Raw genomic sequence first — 18,360 nt, 5'->3', positions numbered from 1 at the left:
CTCTCTGTAGCTCTATAGAACCAGGGCTGATATAACAGAGTTTATCTCTCTGTAGCTCTATAGAACCAGGGCTGATATAACAGAGTTTATCTCTCTGTAGCTCTATAGAACCAGGGCTGATATAACAGAGTTTATCTCTCTGTAGCTCTATAGAACCAGGGCTGATATAACAGAGTTTATCTCTCTGTAGCTCTATAGAACCAGGGCTGATATAACAGAGTTTATCTCTCTGTAGCTCTATAGAACCAGGGCTGATATAACAGAGTTTATCTCTCTGTAGCTCTATAGAACCAGGGCTGATATAACAGAGTTTATCTCTCTGTAGCTCTATAGAACCAGGGCTGATATAACAGAGTTTATCTCTCTGTAGCTCTATAGAACCAGGGCTGATATAACAGAGTTTATCTCTCTGTAGCTCTATAGAACCAGGGCTGATATAACAGAGTTTATCTCTCTGTAGCTCTATAGAACCAGGGCTGATATAACAGAGTTTATCTCTCTGTAGCTCTATAGAACCAGGGCTGATATAACATAGTTTATCTCTCTGTAGCTCTATAGAACCAGGGCTGATATAACAGAGTTTATCTCTCTGTAGCTCTATAGAACCAGGGCTGATATAACAGAGTTTATCTCTCTGTAGCTCTATAGAACCAGGGCTGATATAACAGTTTAGTTTATCTCCAGGGCTCTGTTTAGCTCTATAGAACCAGGGCTGATATAACAGAGTTTATCTCTCTGTAGCTCTATAGAACCAGGGCTCTATAGAACCAGGGCTGATATAACAGAGTTTATCTCTCTGTAGCTCTATAGAACCAGGGCTGATATAACAGAGTTTATCTCTCTGTAGCTCTATAGAACCAGGGCTGATATAACATATAGAACCAGGGCTGATATAACAGAGTTTATCTCTCTGTAGCTCTATAGAACCAGGGCTGATAACATAACAGAGTCTTATGATATAACTTTATCTCTGTAGCTCTATAGAACCAGGGCTGATATAACAGAGTTTATCTCTCTGTAGCTCTATAGAACCAGGGCTGATATAACAGAGTTTATCTCTGTAGCTCTATAGAACCAGGGCTGATATAACAGCTCTATAGAACCAGGGCTGATATAATAGAACCAGGGCTTTAACTTTATCTCTGTAGCTCTATAGAACCAGGGCTGATATAACAGAGTTTATCTCTCTGTAGCTCTATAGAGTGATTAACAGAGTTTATCTCTCTGTAGCTCTATAGAACCAGGGCTGATATAACAGAGTTTATCTCTCTGTAGCTCTATAGAACCAGGGCTGATATAACTTTATAGATAGAACCAGGGCTGATATAACAGAGTTTATCTCTCTGTAGCTCTATAGAACCAGGGCTGATATAACATAGTTTATCTCTCTGTAGCTCTATAGAACCAGGGCTGATATAACAGAGTTTATCTCTCTGTAGCTCTATAGAACCAGGGCTGATATAACAGAGTTTATCTCTCTGAGTTTATCTCTCTGTAGCTCTATAGAACCAGGGCTGATATAACAGAGTTTATCTCTCTGTAGCTCTATAGAACCAGGGCTGATATAACAGAGTTTATCTCTCTGTAGCTCTATAGAACCAGGGCTGATATAACAGTTTATCTCTCTGTAGCTCTATAGAACCAGGGCTGATATAACAGAGTTTATCTCTCTGTAGCTCTATAGAACCAGGGCTGATATAACAGAGTTTATCTCTCTGTAGCTCTATAGAACCAGGGCTGATATAACATAGTTTATCTCTCTGTAGCTCTATAGAACCAGGGCTGATATAACAGCTTTATGATATAACATAGTCTGTAGCTCTATAGAACCAGGGCTGATATAACAGTTTATCTTTATCTCTGTAGCTCTATAGAACCAGGGCTGATATAACCAGGGCTGAGTTTATCTCTCTGTAGCTCTATAGAACCAGGGCTGATATAACAGAGTTTATCTCTCTGTAGCTCTATAGAACCAGGGCTGATATAACAGAGTTTATGTCTCTGTAGCTCTATAGAACCAGGGCTGATATAACATAGTTTATCTCTCTGTAGCTCTATAGAACCAGGGCTGATATAACAGGGCTGATATAGAACCAGGGCTGATATAACAGAGTTTATCTCTCTGTAGCTCTATAGAACCAGGGCTGATATAACAGAGTTTATGAACCAGGGCTGACTCTGTAGCTCTATAGAACCAGGGCTGATATAACAGAGTTTATCTCTCTGTAGCTCTATAGAACCAGGGCTGATATAACAGAGTTTATGAACTCTGTTTATGCTCTGTATAGAACCAGGGCTGATATAACAGTTTAGTTCTGTCTCTCCAGGGCTGATATAACAGCTCTCTGTAGCTAGAACCAGGGCTGATATAACAGAGTTTATCTCTGTAGCTCTATAGAACCAGGGCTGAGCTCTATAGAACCAGGGCTGATATAACATAGTTTATCTCTCTGTAGCTCTATAGAACCAGGGCTGATATAACAGTTTATGTCTCTGTTGCTCTATAGAACTAGGGCTGATATAACTGAGTTGTGTTGTGGTACCTGGATGAGGACAGGTCGTTGTTATGCTCCATTCATTGACGTCTGCCCTGTAGGTCTGAATCTTATCATAGGTGCAGCTTCCCTTGTAACCATAGTGACCGCCTGCCACATATATTGTGTCTCTCAGAACACAGGCCGTAGCGTTCCCCACACCTGTGACAAGGGAAGGAAGGAAGGAAGGAAGGAAGGAAGGCAGGAAGGAAGGAAGGAAGGAAGGAAGGAAGGAAGGAAGGAAGGAGGAAGGAAAAGGAAGGAAAGAAGGAAGGAAGGAAGGAAGGAAGGCAGGAAGGAAAAGGAAGGAAGGAAGGAAGGAAGGAAGGAAGGAAGGAAGGAAGGAAGGAAGGAAGGAAGGAAGGAAGGAAGGAAGGAAGGAAGGAAGGAAGGAAGGAAGGAAGGAAGGAAGGAAGGAAGGAAGGAAGGAAGGAAGGAAGGAAGGAAGGAAGGAAGGAAGGAAGGATTGTCACTAAAAGGCTTCCAACCTTAAAACTACCATGAAACTCCAACAGTAAACAAATATATTTACTATAAGACAAAACTTACAACAAAAAATCAACTGTCAAGTTCACAACTATGTCATATTCCAAACCTTCATAGGCCAACCTACCTTGTACCATATTAGCTACGGGAATCCACTTCCTTTTCAAGGGGTCATAGAATTCCGTTTCCCCCATGGGCGCCCCTCCTCTGTACCCTCCTATGACGTAGACACACCCATGCAGACCCACAGAACAGTGGTAGTACCTCGCTGTCAGCATGGGCTGCCCCTGTGTCCATTGATCAGTATCACTGCTGTAAACCCACACTGTATCTAGAGCCTCTGTAGTGTCTGTCCTGTAGCCGCCGCTAAAGTAGATGTTGGAACCCAGCAGGGTAACTCCATAACTCTCCCTGGTGTGGTCTGGCATATCCTCCCCCTGCTGCCACTGGTCCGTGACCGGGTCCCAGGTCTGGACCTCAGACAGAGGGTGCCAGTGGTACCCTCCTATCACAAACATCCTGGAGGTCAGTCTCCTGCCCCTTCTGCAGTGTTCCGAAGGGCTTTTATTGATATTAAAAGCAGCCTTCAGAGCTTGGACAAATAGAGAGTGGATGTCTTCAGTGTCAGTCTCCAGACACTCTCTATGAAGCTCCAAGGCGGTCCTGAGGTACTCTTCCTTCAGGTCTAAGTGGGCGGAGTGAAGAAGCTCCTGGAAGTGTCCCCTGCGGGCAAGAGTATCGTGGGCCAGCCACCTCACCACCCCCTCCACCAGCACCGCCTCTTTCAACACCTCCGCCAGGTTCTCCTCCTGCAGCAGGCTCCTCACCTTCTCCACCCCCAGCTCCTGGAACTCCTCCTCTCTCACCACCTGAGAAAATGACACACTCAAATCACTAAAGACATTTAATAAACCCATCTATTGATTTAGTAGAATACATATCTGATGAGTGTTTATATATATATATATTGAATGACATCATATTTGTTGCTTGTTTCTGTGTATGTACCACGATGTAGGAATAAGACAAAACCTAAACCTGAACCATTACCTCGTGGAAGTGGCAGAGCAGCACCCTGCGTGCCTCCTTCTCCAGGGACAGACACACATGGAGCTGGGCGAAACGGAGCATGCCCAGACAGTTGTCGACGTCGAGGAGACGAACCAGGAAGTTCTCACAGGCCGTTTTCACGGCTCCGAACTGCAGCAGGTCTGCAGCCTCCAGCAGAGACTCTACATTCCACTGGGTAATGGAGGCCTGGGAGGGAGACAGTTTAGAGTTGTGTCCCAAATAGCACCCTACTGTGCACTACTTTTGACCAGCACCCTTAGGGTCCATATTGCACTTTCTGGGAATAGGGTGCCATTTGGGATGCAGTAAATAACCTACACTATACATATAAAAGTATGTGAACACCCCTTCAAATTAGTGGATTCGGCTATTTCAGCCACACCCATTGCTGACGGGTGTACAAAATCGAGCACACAGCCATGCAATCTCCATAGACAAACATTGGCAGTAGAATGGCCTTACTGAAGCGCTCAGTGCCTTTCAACGTGGCACCGTCATAGGATGCCACCTTTCCAACAAGTCAGTTTGTCAAATTTCTGCCCCGGGCAACTGTAAGTGTTGTTATTGTGAAGTGTAAACGTCTCAGAGCAACAACGGCTCAGCCGCAAAGTGGTAGGCCACACAAGCTCATAGAACTGGACCGCCGAGTGCTGAAGCTCGTAAAAATAATCTGTCCTCAGTTGCAACACTCACTACCGAGTTCCAAACTGCCTCTGGAAGCAATGTCAACACAAGAACTGTTCGTCGGGAGTTCATGAAATGGGTTTCCCATCATGGCAGAGCAAGCCTAAGATCACCACGTGCAATGCCAAGCGTCGGCTGGAGTGGTGTAAAGCTCGCCACCATTGGACTCTGGATCATTGCAAACACGTTTTCTGGAGTGATGAATCACGCTTCACCACCTGGCAATCCAATGGACGAATCCAATGGACGAATCCAATGGACGAATGGACGAATCCAATGGACGAATGGACGAATCCAATGGACGAATGGACGAATCCAATGGACGAATCTGGGTTCGGCAGATGCCAAGAGAACGCCGACTGCCCCAATGCACAGTGTCAACTGTTTTGGTGGAGCAGGAATAATGGTCTGGGGCTGTTTTTCATGGTTCGGGCGCTTAGTTCCAGTGGCGGGAAATCTTAACGCTACAGCATGCAATGACATTCTAGATGATTCTGTGCTTCCAAGTGTTTTTGGCAACAGTTTTGGGAAGGCCCTTTCCTGTTTCATTATGACAATGCCCCTGTGCACAAAGCGAGGTCCATACAGAAATGGTTTGTTGAGATCAGTGTGGTAAAACTTGACTGTCCTGCAGAGCCCTGACCTCAACCCCATTGAACCCCTTTGGGATGAATTGGAACGCCGACTGCGAGTCGGGCTTAATCGCCCCACATCCGTGCCCGACCTCACTAATGATCTGAATGGAAGCAAGTCCCCGCAGCAATGTTCCAACATCTAGTGGAAAGCCTTCCCAGAAGACTGGAGGCTGTTATAGCAGCAAAGGGGGAACCAACTCCATATTAATGCCCGGATTTGGGAATGAGATGTTGGACGAGCATGTGTCCACATACTTTTGTATTATGTAGCCCTTTCCTGCAGTCAATGACCAAAAGTGTCCTCTTTGGCCTCATGGGTGGAATGTTACTCATGTTTCATCATTGATAAAGATTTTTTTATTTAACAGACAAAAATCTTGTGTTTCTATGTCAAACAGTTTTGTTAAATTTCAGTCTTCTGTGATGTATATAAAGTGTAATATTTGGATGCAAAATCAAAATGTAATACATTTCAACTCTATATCTGACATGATACAGGTGTCTTCTTTTGTTAAACCCATAACCATGTGTTTGAGGTGTATACTTGTATTGTTTCCAGGTAGATTTGTTTAAGACGACCAAGAACCACTCTGTGCGCCCCTGATTTATCCCACTGCAGTAAAAAGTTACATGGGACCACGTCAATATTAAAACAATAGACACAACATGTGTAAAAGTAAAAACACCATTTTAATGATAACTAAATGACTTTTGAGACGCCATAAGCAATCATAGATGAGCCTTTTGGTAGGCCGTCATTGTAAATAAGAATTTGTTCTTTAACTGACTAGTTAAATAAAGGTTAAAAAACATAGCATTTTTTAATATTAGGCGACTACATTCACATAATGGACAGTCACTCATAAATGGTCTCAGAGGTGTAGCCTACCTTGGAGGTGTACACATAGTCCACCAGAGTCGTCAGCACCTCCACATCTACCCCAGCTAGTCTGATGACACTGTGGGACCTCTCTCTCATATCGGCTGTGAACATGGCTCTGAAGTAGGAACTACGGGAGCATAGAGCCACTTTATGGCAGTGGAAGAGCTCCCCTGTAGAGCACTGTAGCGCTATGTCAGTGAACAAGCCTTCTGTGTAGTATTCTCTGAGGGCTTCTAGAACCTCCGTGGGATGGGTTGGGTCACAGAAATCATAGGTGTAGAAGGACTCCGGCGACTCCTGTCCCTTAGATGACATTGTGTTCCTGAAACACGAGACATTAAATATCTTAATGTACCCTTTAAAAATGTATGCCGTTGCCTTGGCACATCCATGTTATACATTAGTAATACAGAACAGCTGACGTTGGACTTCCCTTTACACATCTGGTTACACTGACGTTATGAAGACAGGCTATGGTCTGTAGGATGCAAACCGCAATGGGAATTAGTTTCAACGTGACATTTAAATGAATGAAGCTTGATAGAATCAAATTGGGTTTATTGCTAAAACAGAAAACATTGCATAATGAACATTTTGCAATACTGTAAGCAGCAACACCTTGCAAAAAAACGATGAACTGAGCACAGATAGTAAACATACATGGATTTGCAACGGATCCAGAGAGTATTTGATGATGTAATCTATTAGTCGTCTTATTTAAAACACAATGTAATGGATTCACATAGGACCTGCATACACTTGACAGAATACTATTCAATGTAAATAGTCCCGAGTGAAGACCATTAACACAGCTCACTGAACAACAGCCACACATCTACCTGCTCGACATGGTTTCTTGTCCCGTTGTTAAAGCATCGTCTGTGTTTGGAGCGAGTCAAACCGCATCACACGCCATCTGTTATAAATCCTTATTTATACCCAATTCCCTTGTAAACCAACCAATCTAAAAAACGCCGGACATTCCGCTATTTAGTTTCGTTATCTATTTAGGCTGACGCGGCAGGCGCTCAGTTGATGTGACAAGAGCATCTCAGCCGAAGACAGCAGCGCCTCTGATAATCTTACCAGCCGCAAATAACAGCGTTCGACCAATCACATTCACCGCGCCTCGTCCTACTATCAGCGTATTGACACAAAGGGACAGACAGAGGGTTATCTTGGGAGGCAGGGAGACGGGGTCACGGTCCACGAAACCGCACTGCTGAAGCAGTAATCGGCCATTTATATAATAACACTCACAATAGAGCCTAGTAGAGACAACAGATAATTGCACTGTTAATACGCTGGACTGGTAATACACATAGAGAGTGCCCTAGTAAAAAGTGATGCCAATGTCTTTTATTGACTGTACATCCTAGAATATATATTTAATTATAAACAGTTATAACATGTAATTTACAGGTGTGATTTTTTTTTCCTTTTCTGTTTATTGGGTTCTGTATCTCTCTACATTTGCTAAAGACAAAAATAAGCACAAAGATGTACATTCATTTGCATCTGAACCTGAGAGAGTGATGTGATACAGTCCCGCTCATTTAAAATATGATCTTCAAAAACTTTTCAAAACAGGACAAAGACACAATCACAATCCTTCCCTCGCAAGCATTTGGTATACTTTTTAATCGTTGCAAGTACACTTCATTTAGTATGAGAAAGAGCTGTACCCTACAGGGGAACACATGCTTTCAGTTCCATCAGGATCTCTTTTCCACTTGTCCATCCTACGACTCTCGGGTTGGATGAACCCTCTCCTTGTTGTGCACTCTGTCTAGAGAGCAGCCTCTCTAAGGTGTAACCCTTTCTAGGGAACACCACATCTCCTTCCCTTAGACTGTTGGAAGGGCAAAGGTCGTTCCCTCCGTCCCCTACATAGAAAGTTCTCTGATACTCTACCCCTCCCTTCAACTGCCCTGCTAGGAAATCAGCCAGCACTTTCCTCTTACACAGATTGACAGGGCACTGACTACACTGGTGAGAATGGTAACATTCTATCTCCATGTAGCCACGCTTGTCAAACGCAGCCGGATTGGTGAAGACTTGGTCGACCGCGTCTTGAACCCCAGCCACCTGCAGTATCCAGTCGATGAACACTGTGTTTGAATCTGAGATAATGATGCAGTCAATGTCGTTCTTGTTACTCACAATGAACGCCAACAGTTCAATCATTCCATCTGTAAACGGTATTGTCTCCATCACACTTCGGATTGTATCGGGGCTGATGTCCTGGTCTCCTATATAGGACATGACTCTGCCCATGTACTCTGTCCAGAGTCCCTTCTGGTAGGAGTTCTTGACCAGGTCTGGCAGGCATTGGTCCGGGATACACTGAATGACCCAGGTGTCACTGTTGTCATCCACCAAGGTGTGGTCGAAGTCAAACACCAGCAGAGTCTTCATGATGATTCTCCTCTGCTGCAAAACACTGGTGGAATAGGTTTGTTAGAAGAGACACGGACAGGCAGCCAGACACAGAGAGAGAGAGGTAGAGGGGTAAGAGACACAGACAGGCAGCCAGACACAGAGAGAGAGAGAGAGAGAGAGGGGATGATTCTCAGGCAGCCAGACACAGAGAGAGAGAGAGAGGTGCAAAAGGCAGCCAGACACAGAGAGAGAGAGAGAGAGAGAGGTGGAATAGGTTTGTTAGAAGAGACACGGACAGGCAGCCAGACACAGAGAGAGAGAGAGAGAGGTAGAGGGGAGACACGGACAGGCAGCCAGACACAGAGAGAGAGAGAGAGAGAGGTAGAGAGACACAGACAGGCAGGCAGCCAGACACAGAGAGAGAGAGAGAGAGGGGGTAGAGGGGTGAGAGACACGGACAGGCAGCCAGACACAGAGAGAGAGAGAGAGGTAGAGGGGTGAGAGACACAGACAGGCAGCCAGACACAGAGAGAGAGAGAGAGTAGAGGGGTGAGAGACACGGACAGGCAGCCAGACACAGAGAGAGAGAGAGAGAGGTAGAGGGGTGAGAGACACAGACAGGCAGCCAGACACAGAGAGAGAGAGAGGTAGAGGGGTGAGAGACACGGACAGGCAGCCAGACACAGAGAGAGAGAGAGAGAGAGAGGGAGGGGGTGACAGGCAGCCAGACACAGGACAGGCAGCCAGACACAGAGAGAGAGAGAGAGAGAGGGGTGAGAGAGAGAGAGACACACAGAGAGAGAGAGAGGGGTAGAGGAGAGAGAGAGAGGTACACGGACAGGCAGCCAGACACAGAGAGAGAGAGAGAGGAGAGGGTGAGAGACACGGACAGGCAGCCAGACACAGAGAGAGAGAGAGAGAGAGAGAGAGGTAGAGGGGTGAGAGACACGGACAGGCAGCCAGACACAGAGAGAGAGAGAGAGAGAGGGGTGAGAGACACGGACAGGCAGCCAGACACAGAGAGAGAGAGAGAGGTAGAGGGGTGAGAGACACGGACAGGCAGCCAGACACAGAGAGAGAGAGAGAGAGGAGAGACACGGACAGGCAGCCAGACACAGAGAGAGAGAGAGAGAGGTAGAGGGGGGGACAGGCAGCCAGACACAGAGAGAGAGAGAGAGGTAGAGGGGTGAGAGACACGGACAGGCAGCCAGACACAGAGAGAGAGAGAGAGAGGTAGAGGGGTGAGAGACACGGACAGGCAGCCAGACACAGAGAGAGAGAGAGAGGTAGAGAGAGAGAGAGAGACACGGACAGGCAGCCAGACACAGAGAGAGAGAGAGAGAGGTAGAGGGGTGAGAGATAGAGAGAGAAACAAAAAAAATGTAATGGTATTGTCTGCTTTGCTTAGTATTATGAATTTGAAATTATTTATACTTAAGTATATTTTAAACCAAATATTTGTAGACCTTTACTCAATATTTTACTGGGTGACTTTCACTTTTAATTGAGTAATTTTCTATTAAGGCATCTTTACTTTTACTAAAGTATGACAATTGAGTACTTTTTCCAACACTGTGGAGGGGGCAGGCAGACAGACACTAAACAGAAAGTGCTTTGGCAATGTTAACACGTTTCCCATGTCAATAAAGCCCCTTGAATTGAACTGAAGTGAAAAAGGCTAGTGACCAAGCAGTATCTATCTAGCTAGCTACTGAATGGCTAAGAGTGTTATTTGAACTGTCTGCTGGCTAGCTAACAATCAATCTATTACACACCAAGTACAGTAGCTAGCTCCTTTTACGTCGTTCTAAACAGTAAACTGCTTGTCAAATAATATATGTATCGATGTGTGTATTCACTTAGGATCTTACCCCACACTGTTGTTACACCGTTTACACAAATGTACATTTAGATGCGTGACATCGCCGGTTGGATCTTAAACAAACACTTGAGACATGTCGCGTTCGGAACAACTGGGAACCATTGAGACACAGATAGAACAATGAGACAGATGTTCCACCGGATGTGTAAATGTGAAGCATCCGCTTGGCGTTTCCACTCACTACCAAATTTGGAAAAAACGATGTCAAATCATCAAATGTGGTAGTGAGTGGTAGTGAGAGGAAGCCCAGTGGCACGCAGTGGGAGAAATAAGATGGAACTCGATGGATTTTGGCAGAGATCCTTCACATTTTCTCATCGACTAAACATTTGATTTCAGTACAGTTTTCTGTTCCCAAAACTAGAATATGTTACGAACAGAGTGAACTAGACTTTACAACAAAGTTTTGTAGACTTTACCAAAGTAAAAAAAAATATTGCGTTGTTTAGAATGAGTGTGAAGGCGATTTGAGTTATTGCAGAAGTGCACTTTACACTAATGGAAATATGCAAATACGTGCTAGAACGCGCCAATAGAATCTCTCTAGTTCGTGCTTGGCTCTGCCCACTAGAGTAATTTGTTCCCGTTTGAAACGACAGGCTGTGGTCTATCTTGGTTTAAGTATAAAGACGATTTTATTGAGCCGCTCGGACCTCGGAAATCTCCGACTTCGGAGCGTTCAAGCAGAGACACTTTCGAGGAGATGGGAAACCGTATGAACGACCAATGTGTGTTCGTTGCCCATGCGTCGTCAATGGGCCGCGTGGTGCATTCTGGGTGATTCTGGGAGAAGGAGCGTTCTTCTTCAAATAGTTAATGGGAGTTCATTGGGCGCTAGCGCAAAAACCAAACATTAGCATTAATTTCGTCAAAAAGAAGTACAACATGCTACTATTTTCCAATATGTGAGATAATTAACTTGTTCTCTGTAATATCATATAGCTTTGGAATCATAATATTACGTACTATAATATCTCTGGGTCAAGACAACCGCAAACTCGAGAAAAAAACAAGCCCCGGCCTGAAGATCACTAACTTCATGATTTGACATCGTTTTTTCCGAGTTCCCAGTTTTGTTGAAAGCACCATTACTTCCTCATTTGTTTCGTATCACTGTCTAACTAATCAATGAAAAGGGACATCACTGTCACCTGTTGGTATGGAATGAGAAGTAGTGAATAAAATACAAAAAATTACAGTGGGACAGCTTGGAGTTTATCTTTTTTTTTTCATTCTTAAAATAACACACTGTTGTTCGAATCCCACATTTGATGTGATAGCGAACCTGTTACAAAACGTTATAGAAGCTAACATTTCCCAGATGTAACAGCAGGCGGCAGTAAATGCGCTCGCTTTGTATTTATTATGAAGAAAAAAACAAGAACAAGAATCGCACCGTTTCCTGGTGACGTAAACACAGAACCATGAAGGTAAAATTCTAAGCACTTAGTTTACAATCGATTTTCGATCAGAGCTACAACCGAAAGACATCGGCGAAAATGTTCAAAGGGTGGGGAACGTGGCTGGGTATAGAGAACACCTCGACGACAGAGGAGAGCGAAGTGGCTGACGTTGCTGCGGAGGAGAAAATTGTTCAAGACCAAAATGAAGTAAACAAACAACACGAACCTCCAGCAACAGAAGAACTGGGGCAGGAGGACGGAGACACCGTCCAACTCATCTCTCAGCAAGCTAAAGGATTCGGTGGTAAGGAAGATTATAGATGGTTTCATTTATATTCATGTGAAAAGTGATTAACAGACTAATAATGATTATGTAGGCCTAAGAGACAACAATACATTGTTTGCCTGCCAAAACTTGAATGACAATGCCATCTGAAGCTGAGAATTGATCCAGGTTTTATATTCTTGTTACATATACAGGCTTAATATTCAACTTTGCCAGCAATGCTACCAAGAAGATCTCCAACTCTGTGGCAGAGACCGCACACACCATCAAGAAGAGCGTGGAAGAAGGGAACATAGATGGAATTTTTGACAAGGTGCATGGCCATACTAAACCTTCCTGAATCCTGTTTGACAAGGAGGGTGTTTTAGTGTTAGCATCGGTTGCTATGTAACATCCCTCTGGTGTTCGCTCAAAACCGCTGATTTCTTGAAGCTTTGAGGTTTCTGTCTTGTAACATCACATGTCTGTGTTTCTGTTTTCCAGACTATTTTGGGGGATTTCAAAAAAGAACAGGACAAATTTGTCCAAGAAAAGAAAGCTAAGAAATCAGGTCAGTGTGGAGACATAACATCATACCCACTTGAGATTAGCTTTACCTTCCATTCCTTGTACTCTGTGTCCTCAAATCAACATTTGTCATGTGCACAGCAAGGTTATTATTTAGTGTTTTTATATTAGTTTCTATTCATTTTCAGATTTTTATTTGACATTTGGTTTATTTATTTAGTTTTCAGATCCACTTGATTCGTTTTTATTTGGTTAATGTTTTATGAAAATATTAATATTTTCGTTTTCATATGATTTTGTTTTAGTGTTAGGGACAGACAGTAGCCTATGCATGGGAGGCTAGTAGCCTGTGTGTGTATATGTATAGTTGTTTTGTTTTGGGGATGTCACTTCCTGCCACTAGGGGGGCAGTAATAGGTTTAAAGGAAGACTCATCGAGATGGCGTACAGGACTTTTTATAGTCCCGTACCCCTTCAAACATTCAACCTCTAGCTACGTACCCCCTCTAGCACCAGGGTCAGCGCACTCTCAAATGTTGTTTTTTGCCATCATTGTAAGCCTGCCACACACACACTATGATACATTTCTTAAACATAAGAATGGGTGTGAGTGTTTGCCACAACCTGGCCCGTGGGAAGTGACAAAGAGCTCTTATAGGACCAGGGCACAAATAATAATCATCAATCATTTTGCTCTTTATTTAACCATCTTACATATAAAACCTTATTTGTTCATCGAAATTGTGAATAACTCACCACAGGTTAATGAGAAGGATGTGCTTGAAAGGATGCACATAACTGCAATGTTGGGTTGTATTGGAGAGAGCGGTTTTAAATCATTTTCAACACACAGTCTGTGCCAGTATTTCCTTTTCATGCTAGTGAGGGCCCAGAATCCACTCCCACATAGGTACATGGTTGCAAAGGGCATAACAGCACGATTTGCCAAGGCAGGATACTCTAAGCGAAGCCCAATCCAGAAATCTGGCAGTGGCTTCTGATTAAATTACATTTTCACATAACCGCCTATTTAAATTTCGATGAGGCTCTTGTTCAGATATCGGTAAGTGGACTGGAGGCAGGGCATGACAAGTTGTTTGTGTCATCCGTAATTGTAGTTATCATATTTGCGCCTCTTCGATGGTCCAACGTCCCTGTCTGTTGTTTGGTGCTTTCCCGGGTCAGGGGGCAGTAGCTCTTCAGCTGCATCGGAATCAAATGGGCAACAGCTACATAAGGACAGTTAGTGGAATTCCTGCGAGAAACTAACGGTTCATGTGATTGGATGTTAATTATTTGACTAGGCTACCTGTATTTGACATCGTGTTATTTCTGGGGTGGCAGGGTAGCCTAGTGGTTAGAGTGTAGAGGCGGCAGGGTAGCCTAGTGGTTAGAGTGTAGAGGCGGCAGGGTAGCCTAGTGGTTAGAGCGTTGGACTAGTAACCGAAAGGTTGCAAGTTCAAACCCCTGAGCTGACAAGGTACAAATCTGTCGTTCTGCCCCTGAACAGGCAGTTAACCCACTGTTCCCAGGCCGTCATTGGAAATAAGAATTTGTTCTTAACTGACTTGCCTAGTTAAATAAATGTTGTTGTTTTTTAATCGCTGAACATTACATTGTTTAATTTTATTTTTGGCAGTGAAACAAGGCTAGAAAAAAAACTCATCAAAATGTTGGAAAATATAAATTGACTGTTTGAAAATGTGAAGAAAATAAATAAATATATATATATATATTTTTAAATGTGGACCAGGTTTTTATTTGGCGTGCCCCACCTGTTTGGGAATGTCGATCATATGTATCTAACTCATCACACGAAGGGCCGTGTGTCTGCGGGTTTTCGCTCCTCTCTTGTACTTGATTGATGAATTATGGTCACTGATTTAGTAAAAACTCCCCTCACCTGGTTGTCTAGGTCTAAATTGAAAGGAAAAACCAAAAAACCAGCAGACACTAGGCCTTCTATGGAATGAGTTTAACACCCCTGGGTGATGCAAAGTAGTAGTAACACCTGTTTTGGTCCTGACGTTGTAGATGCAAAGTAAACAGTAGTAGTGAGTCAATTTCCGCTGTTTTGGTCAGCTACCAGTTGAGCAGTGTGAAGCGGAGATACTCTGGGTGACTGGTTAACTGCTGTTTTGGTCCGGTACTTCACTGCTGTTTTTGGTCCGGTAGCTACCATGTTGTAGCAGTGTGAAGCGGAGATACTCTGGGTGACCGTGTGAGAGCAGTCTTCACTGCTGTTTTGGTCGTAGCTACCATGTTGTAGCAGTGTGAAGCGGAGATACTCTGGGTGACTCAGTCTTCACTTGTTTTGGTCAAGTCATTTGTAGCAGTGTGGGGAGATACTCTGGGTGACCAGTCTTCACTGCTGTTTTGGTCGCCTACATGCCTTGTGACTGTGAAAACCTGTTTTGGTCCGGTACATGTTGTAGTGTCTTGACTTTTGACTAGCTACCATGTTGTAGCAGTGTGAAGCGGAGATACTCTGGGTGGCGGTGTGAGAGCAGTCTTCACTCCCGGTAGCTACCATGTTGTAGCAGTTCAGATACTCTGGGTGACCTCTTCACTGCTGTTTTGGTCGTCTACAGTAAGTATGCTTTAGCAGTCTTCCGTTATTTCAGTTGGAGCACTTTTGTCAAGTCATTCTGGGGGATGGCGCCTACATGCCTTGTTGGATTTGTCTTGAAAGTATAATTCCAGTATAGTTTTAGTTTTTTAAAGTATAATTCCAGTATAGTTTTAGTTTTTCAAACGGGTTTGCTAATTATTTTATTGCAGTTTACTAAATTGTTTTTTCATGATTCGTTTTAGTTAACAAGTTATATACTGACAGGACACAACAGGTGTAAACAGTCAAGTGAAATGCTTACTTTCAAGCTCTTTCTCAACAATGCCGTATTCAATATCAAGGTAAAGAAATAGAAAAGTGTCAAATTCAGAATAGATTCTTTAAAAAAACAAAGAGAACAGAACCCATGCTAAGTCAGGTCAGGTAACACAATAAATAAAACCCACAGGAGAATGTACTCTACAGGCCAGTACCAGCACCATATCAATGTGCAGGGATACTGCTGATAAATGACACAGAGTAGAATGTTAGCTAAACAGACTGGCAACCAGACTATCTTGAGATGATATACCAGTAAACATGATCATAGTTATACATATATACATACATATATACATACATATATACATACATGGTGGAACTAAAATGGTTTCTTCTTGTTCCCCTCCAGACACAGCTGTACCACCATGGGTTGGCTACAGTGAGGAGGAGACCATGCAGCAACAGATCCTGGCTTTGTCCGCTGTTAGTAGCATTTCTAACATTGTCTGTCCACATTGTGCACTTAAGAGTTTGTGATTGGATTCTATCCAATTGGATCTCATCACTGTCAGAGTGCATTGTGTTGATTGTACTTTTTCAATTTGATTTAAATTCATCACAACTTTATTGATCTGTTATTCCAGGACAGGAGGAACTTCCTGAGAGACCCACCAGCTGGAGTTCAGTTCCAGTTCGACTCTGAGCAGATGTATCCTATCGCCATGGTGATGCTGCAGGAAGATGAGCTACTGAACAGGATGCGCTTCGACCTGGTCCCCAAACAGTCAGCAGACAGCCATTACAAATCTAATCCAAATCCATTATTGCGCTTCAAACATGCCTCGATTCAACTCAGAATTATTTACAGATAGAGATTGCAGGCATAAAGTTGGCCTGTTGGATGATACCAGTCCTGTCCATTGATAAGCCTCTTAGAAACAGCCAGATTGCTGCATTCAATTGAAAAAGAATGGCGAGCTATCGCTCAATCAGACGGGTTCACAAAGCTTGGACCAGCCAATGAAATTAGAAGAACTGTACACGTGTTTCCATCCATATCAAGTTATCGATGAACCCTTCAGTATATGTGTATGTTACTTACATATTCAATGCTCTGGATGTTTAGAGTGAAGGAGGATGTGTTCTGGAGGAACTACTTCTACCGTGTGTCCCTGATAAAGCAGTCGGCCCAGCTCACGGCCCTGGCAGCACAGCAGCAGGCTGTAGACCACAGAGAGGAGCAGAAGACCATCAGCCCGGAGGGTGTCAGCCTCACAGGTACTCTATTCTGTTCTATGGTTGGTCGGAATTCAGTTTGTGTGATCCTGACACGTCCCTAACTAAAAACACTGCATTGGTGTTATGTGCAAAGCAGAGCAATTGGTGAACTACTGTCAAGCAACAGTTTATAGCCTAACTTCTGTTTCATGTTATTGTTGTTTGTTGTCATGCAGAAAATGCCATCAGACCAAAAACACCTCCAGTATCCATTAGTGACATTCCCAAGAGTGGAGAGGTGAGTCAATGTTTTGTTTTTCTGAAGAAAAGTCAGCCCCTTTGAATAATTCTGTGCACGTCTATATATAGACCACTGAAATACTGTGTAAATATCAAGTCAAATGTATGAAATGGTCTGGATTCTCTTTTTAATGTTGTTAAATAGCAGGAGGAAGAGGAGAATGAGATCTCCACCAGCCCTGGGGTCTCTGAGTTTGTGAGCGATGCCTTTGACTCCTGTAACATCGACCATGAAGACCTGAGGAAAGAGATGGAACAGCTGGTGCTGGACAAGAAGGAGGACGCTGCAACTCCAGAGGGTCAGTTCTAGAAATATTAGAACATATCTAGAGTAACAAACAACCAGCAAGAACTGCAGAGGGTCAGTTCTAGAACTATTAGATCATATCTAGAGTAACAACCAGCAAGAACTCCAGAGTTCTATTGGTTGATTTCACTGGAACCTGGAAAGAGCTTGGATTTAATATAATGGCTCAGGTGGTAGAGCTGGATGTTGAATTAGAGGAGAGGGAATGGCATGTTTAGTTGTTTTCTCTTCAGTCTGTAGCATTGATCTCATAATGCTGTTATTTGTTCAGAGGAGACAGCGGACTGGGAGAAGGAACTCCAGGCAGAGTTACAGGAGTATGAGGTGGTGACGGAGGCAGACAACAAAGATGACAACTGGGATAAAGAGATCGAGAAGATGCTTCAGTCGGACGAGTAGAGGTGACCGACCCGTCTTGCTTCAGTCTAGTATCTCTGATATGAGAGAGAGCACCACGAAGGATCAGAAACCATGACCTTGTCTAGTCTAGACCATAGAAATAGAATGGTATAGAAATGAAGGGAACCGCTGCATACAAACCATTAACTGTTTGTTTCAGCACACTCTAGAATGGGAACATCTATGGGGTGTATTCTGATCTGGTGGTGGTCAGGTGTTGAAATACTGTATAATATACATGTTCTGTCTGTACAGTTTAGTGGCTGGCTGTCATTTTAGCTGTGAACGTTTATGGCCGAGGAGGCAACTGACATATTGCATATTGTTATGTTTTCTCTATTCTGCTCTTTTCTTTTTCTGGAATTCTTTTGCAGTTGGGATGTGTACATCTATCTGAATAATACTTGTTTCTGTGCTACTCAAATCCTGCTTTCAGTTTTTCCCTAATAAATATACTTCTTTCCAATTGTCTAAATGTCTTTCCTTAATGAAAATTACAGACATATTGTTATATCTAAAGGGCTGTAAAAGGGAAGGGTTTTGTTTTGGT

The 18,360-nt window shown here is 43.5% G+C and overlaps 3 protein-coding genes and 1 long non-coding RNA gene across 6 annotated transcripts; 2 read left to right on the top strand and 2 right to left on the bottom strand.

Annotated features, from left to right (window-relative positions):
* Positions 1–2,543: 2,543 nt before the first annotated feature.
* LOC127919518 (kelch-like protein 23) lies at positions 2,544–7,281 on the bottom strand (the record flags this gene model as incomplete). The annotated part of the gene is made up of 5 exons (XM_052503162.1): positions 7,133–7,281; positions 6,300–6,615; positions 4,071–4,277; positions 3,148–3,889; positions 2,544–2,696 (listed from the first exon to the last, which is right to left on the bottom strand). Coding segments are annotated over exons 1-5 (1,429 nt in total), but the record flags the coding sequence as incomplete, so codon positions are not given.
* Positions 6,835–11,209, bottom strand: phospho2 (phosphatase, orphan 2). Its single transcript, XM_052503171.1, has 2 exons — positions 10,547–11,209; positions 6,835–8,736 (listed from the first exon to the last, which is right to left on the bottom strand). The coding sequence occupies exon 2, from the start codon at positions 8,709–8,711 to the stop codon at positions 7,980–7,982; it is 732 nt and encodes a 243-aa protein (XP_052359131.1). The 5' UTR covers positions 8,712–8,736; positions 10,547–11,209; the 3' UTR covers positions 6,835–7,979.
* On the top strand, positions 8,667–10,144 carry LOC127919525 (uncharacterized). Of its 3 annotated transcripts, XR_008103239.1 has the most exons (5): positions 8,667–8,796; positions 9,155–9,388; positions 9,550–9,809; positions 9,852–9,961; positions 10,018–10,144. It is a non-coding gene; the product is annotated as an uncharacterized LOC127919525 (long non-coding RNA). The 3 variants fall into 3 exon arrangements; XR_008103237.1 differs by lacking the exon at positions 8,667–8,796 and having other exon boundaries at positions 9,084–9,388; positions 9,550–9,709; positions 9,854–9,961; XR_008103238.1 differs by lacking the exon at positions 8,667–8,796 and having other exon boundaries at positions 9,084–9,388; positions 9,550–9,709; positions 9,850–9,961.
* A 133-nt stretch (positions 11,210–11,342) lies between the features above and the next one.
* Positions 11,343–18,276, top strand: syap1 (synapse associated protein 1). Its single transcript, XM_052503170.1, has 9 exons — positions 11,343–12,264; positions 12,441–12,559; positions 12,730–12,796; positions 15,996–16,069; positions 16,231–16,370; positions 16,713–16,864; positions 17,041–17,102; positions 17,250–17,403; positions 17,683–18,276. The coding sequence occupies exons 1-9, from the start codon at positions 12,057–12,059 to the stop codon at positions 17,808–17,810; spliced, it is 1,104 nt and encodes a 367-aa protein (XP_052359130.1). The 5' UTR covers positions 11,343–12,056; the 3' UTR covers positions 17,811–18,276.
* Positions 18,277–18,360: the final 84 nt, after the last annotated feature.

This window comes from Oncorhynchus keta, unplaced genomic scaffold (assembly GCF_023373465.1).
Source record: "Oncorhynchus keta strain PuntledgeMale-10-30-2019 unplaced genomic scaffold, Oket_V2 Un_contig_16903_pilon_pilon, whole genome shotgun sequence".
Lineage (NCBI taxonomy): Eukaryota > Metazoa > Chordata > Actinopteri > Salmoniformes > Salmonidae > Oncorhynchus > Oncorhynchus keta.
This window is presented reverse-complemented; position numbering and strand designations above follow the sequence as displayed.

What these genes read in the sequence shown, in the direction of transcription:
- phospho2 (XM_052503171.1), bottom strand. Translation starts at nt 8,711, where the DNA reads ATGAAGACTCTGCTGGTGTTTGACTTCGACCACACCTTGGTGGATGAC.
- syap1 (XM_052503170.1), top strand. Translation starts at nt 12,057, where the DNA reads ATGTTCAAAGGGTGGGGAACGTGGCTGGGTATAGAGAACACCTCGACG. An exon ending in AAAGAAAGCTAAGAAATCAG is followed by an intron (nt 12,797 to 15,995) that starts GTCAGTGTGGAG and finishes GTTCCCCTCCAG; the next exon opens with ACACAGCTGTACCACCATGG. An exon ending in ACATTCCCAAGAGTGGAGAG is followed by an intron (nt 17,103 to 17,249) that starts GTGAGTCAATGT and finishes GTTGTTAAATAG; the next exon opens with CAGGAGGAAGAGGAGAATGA.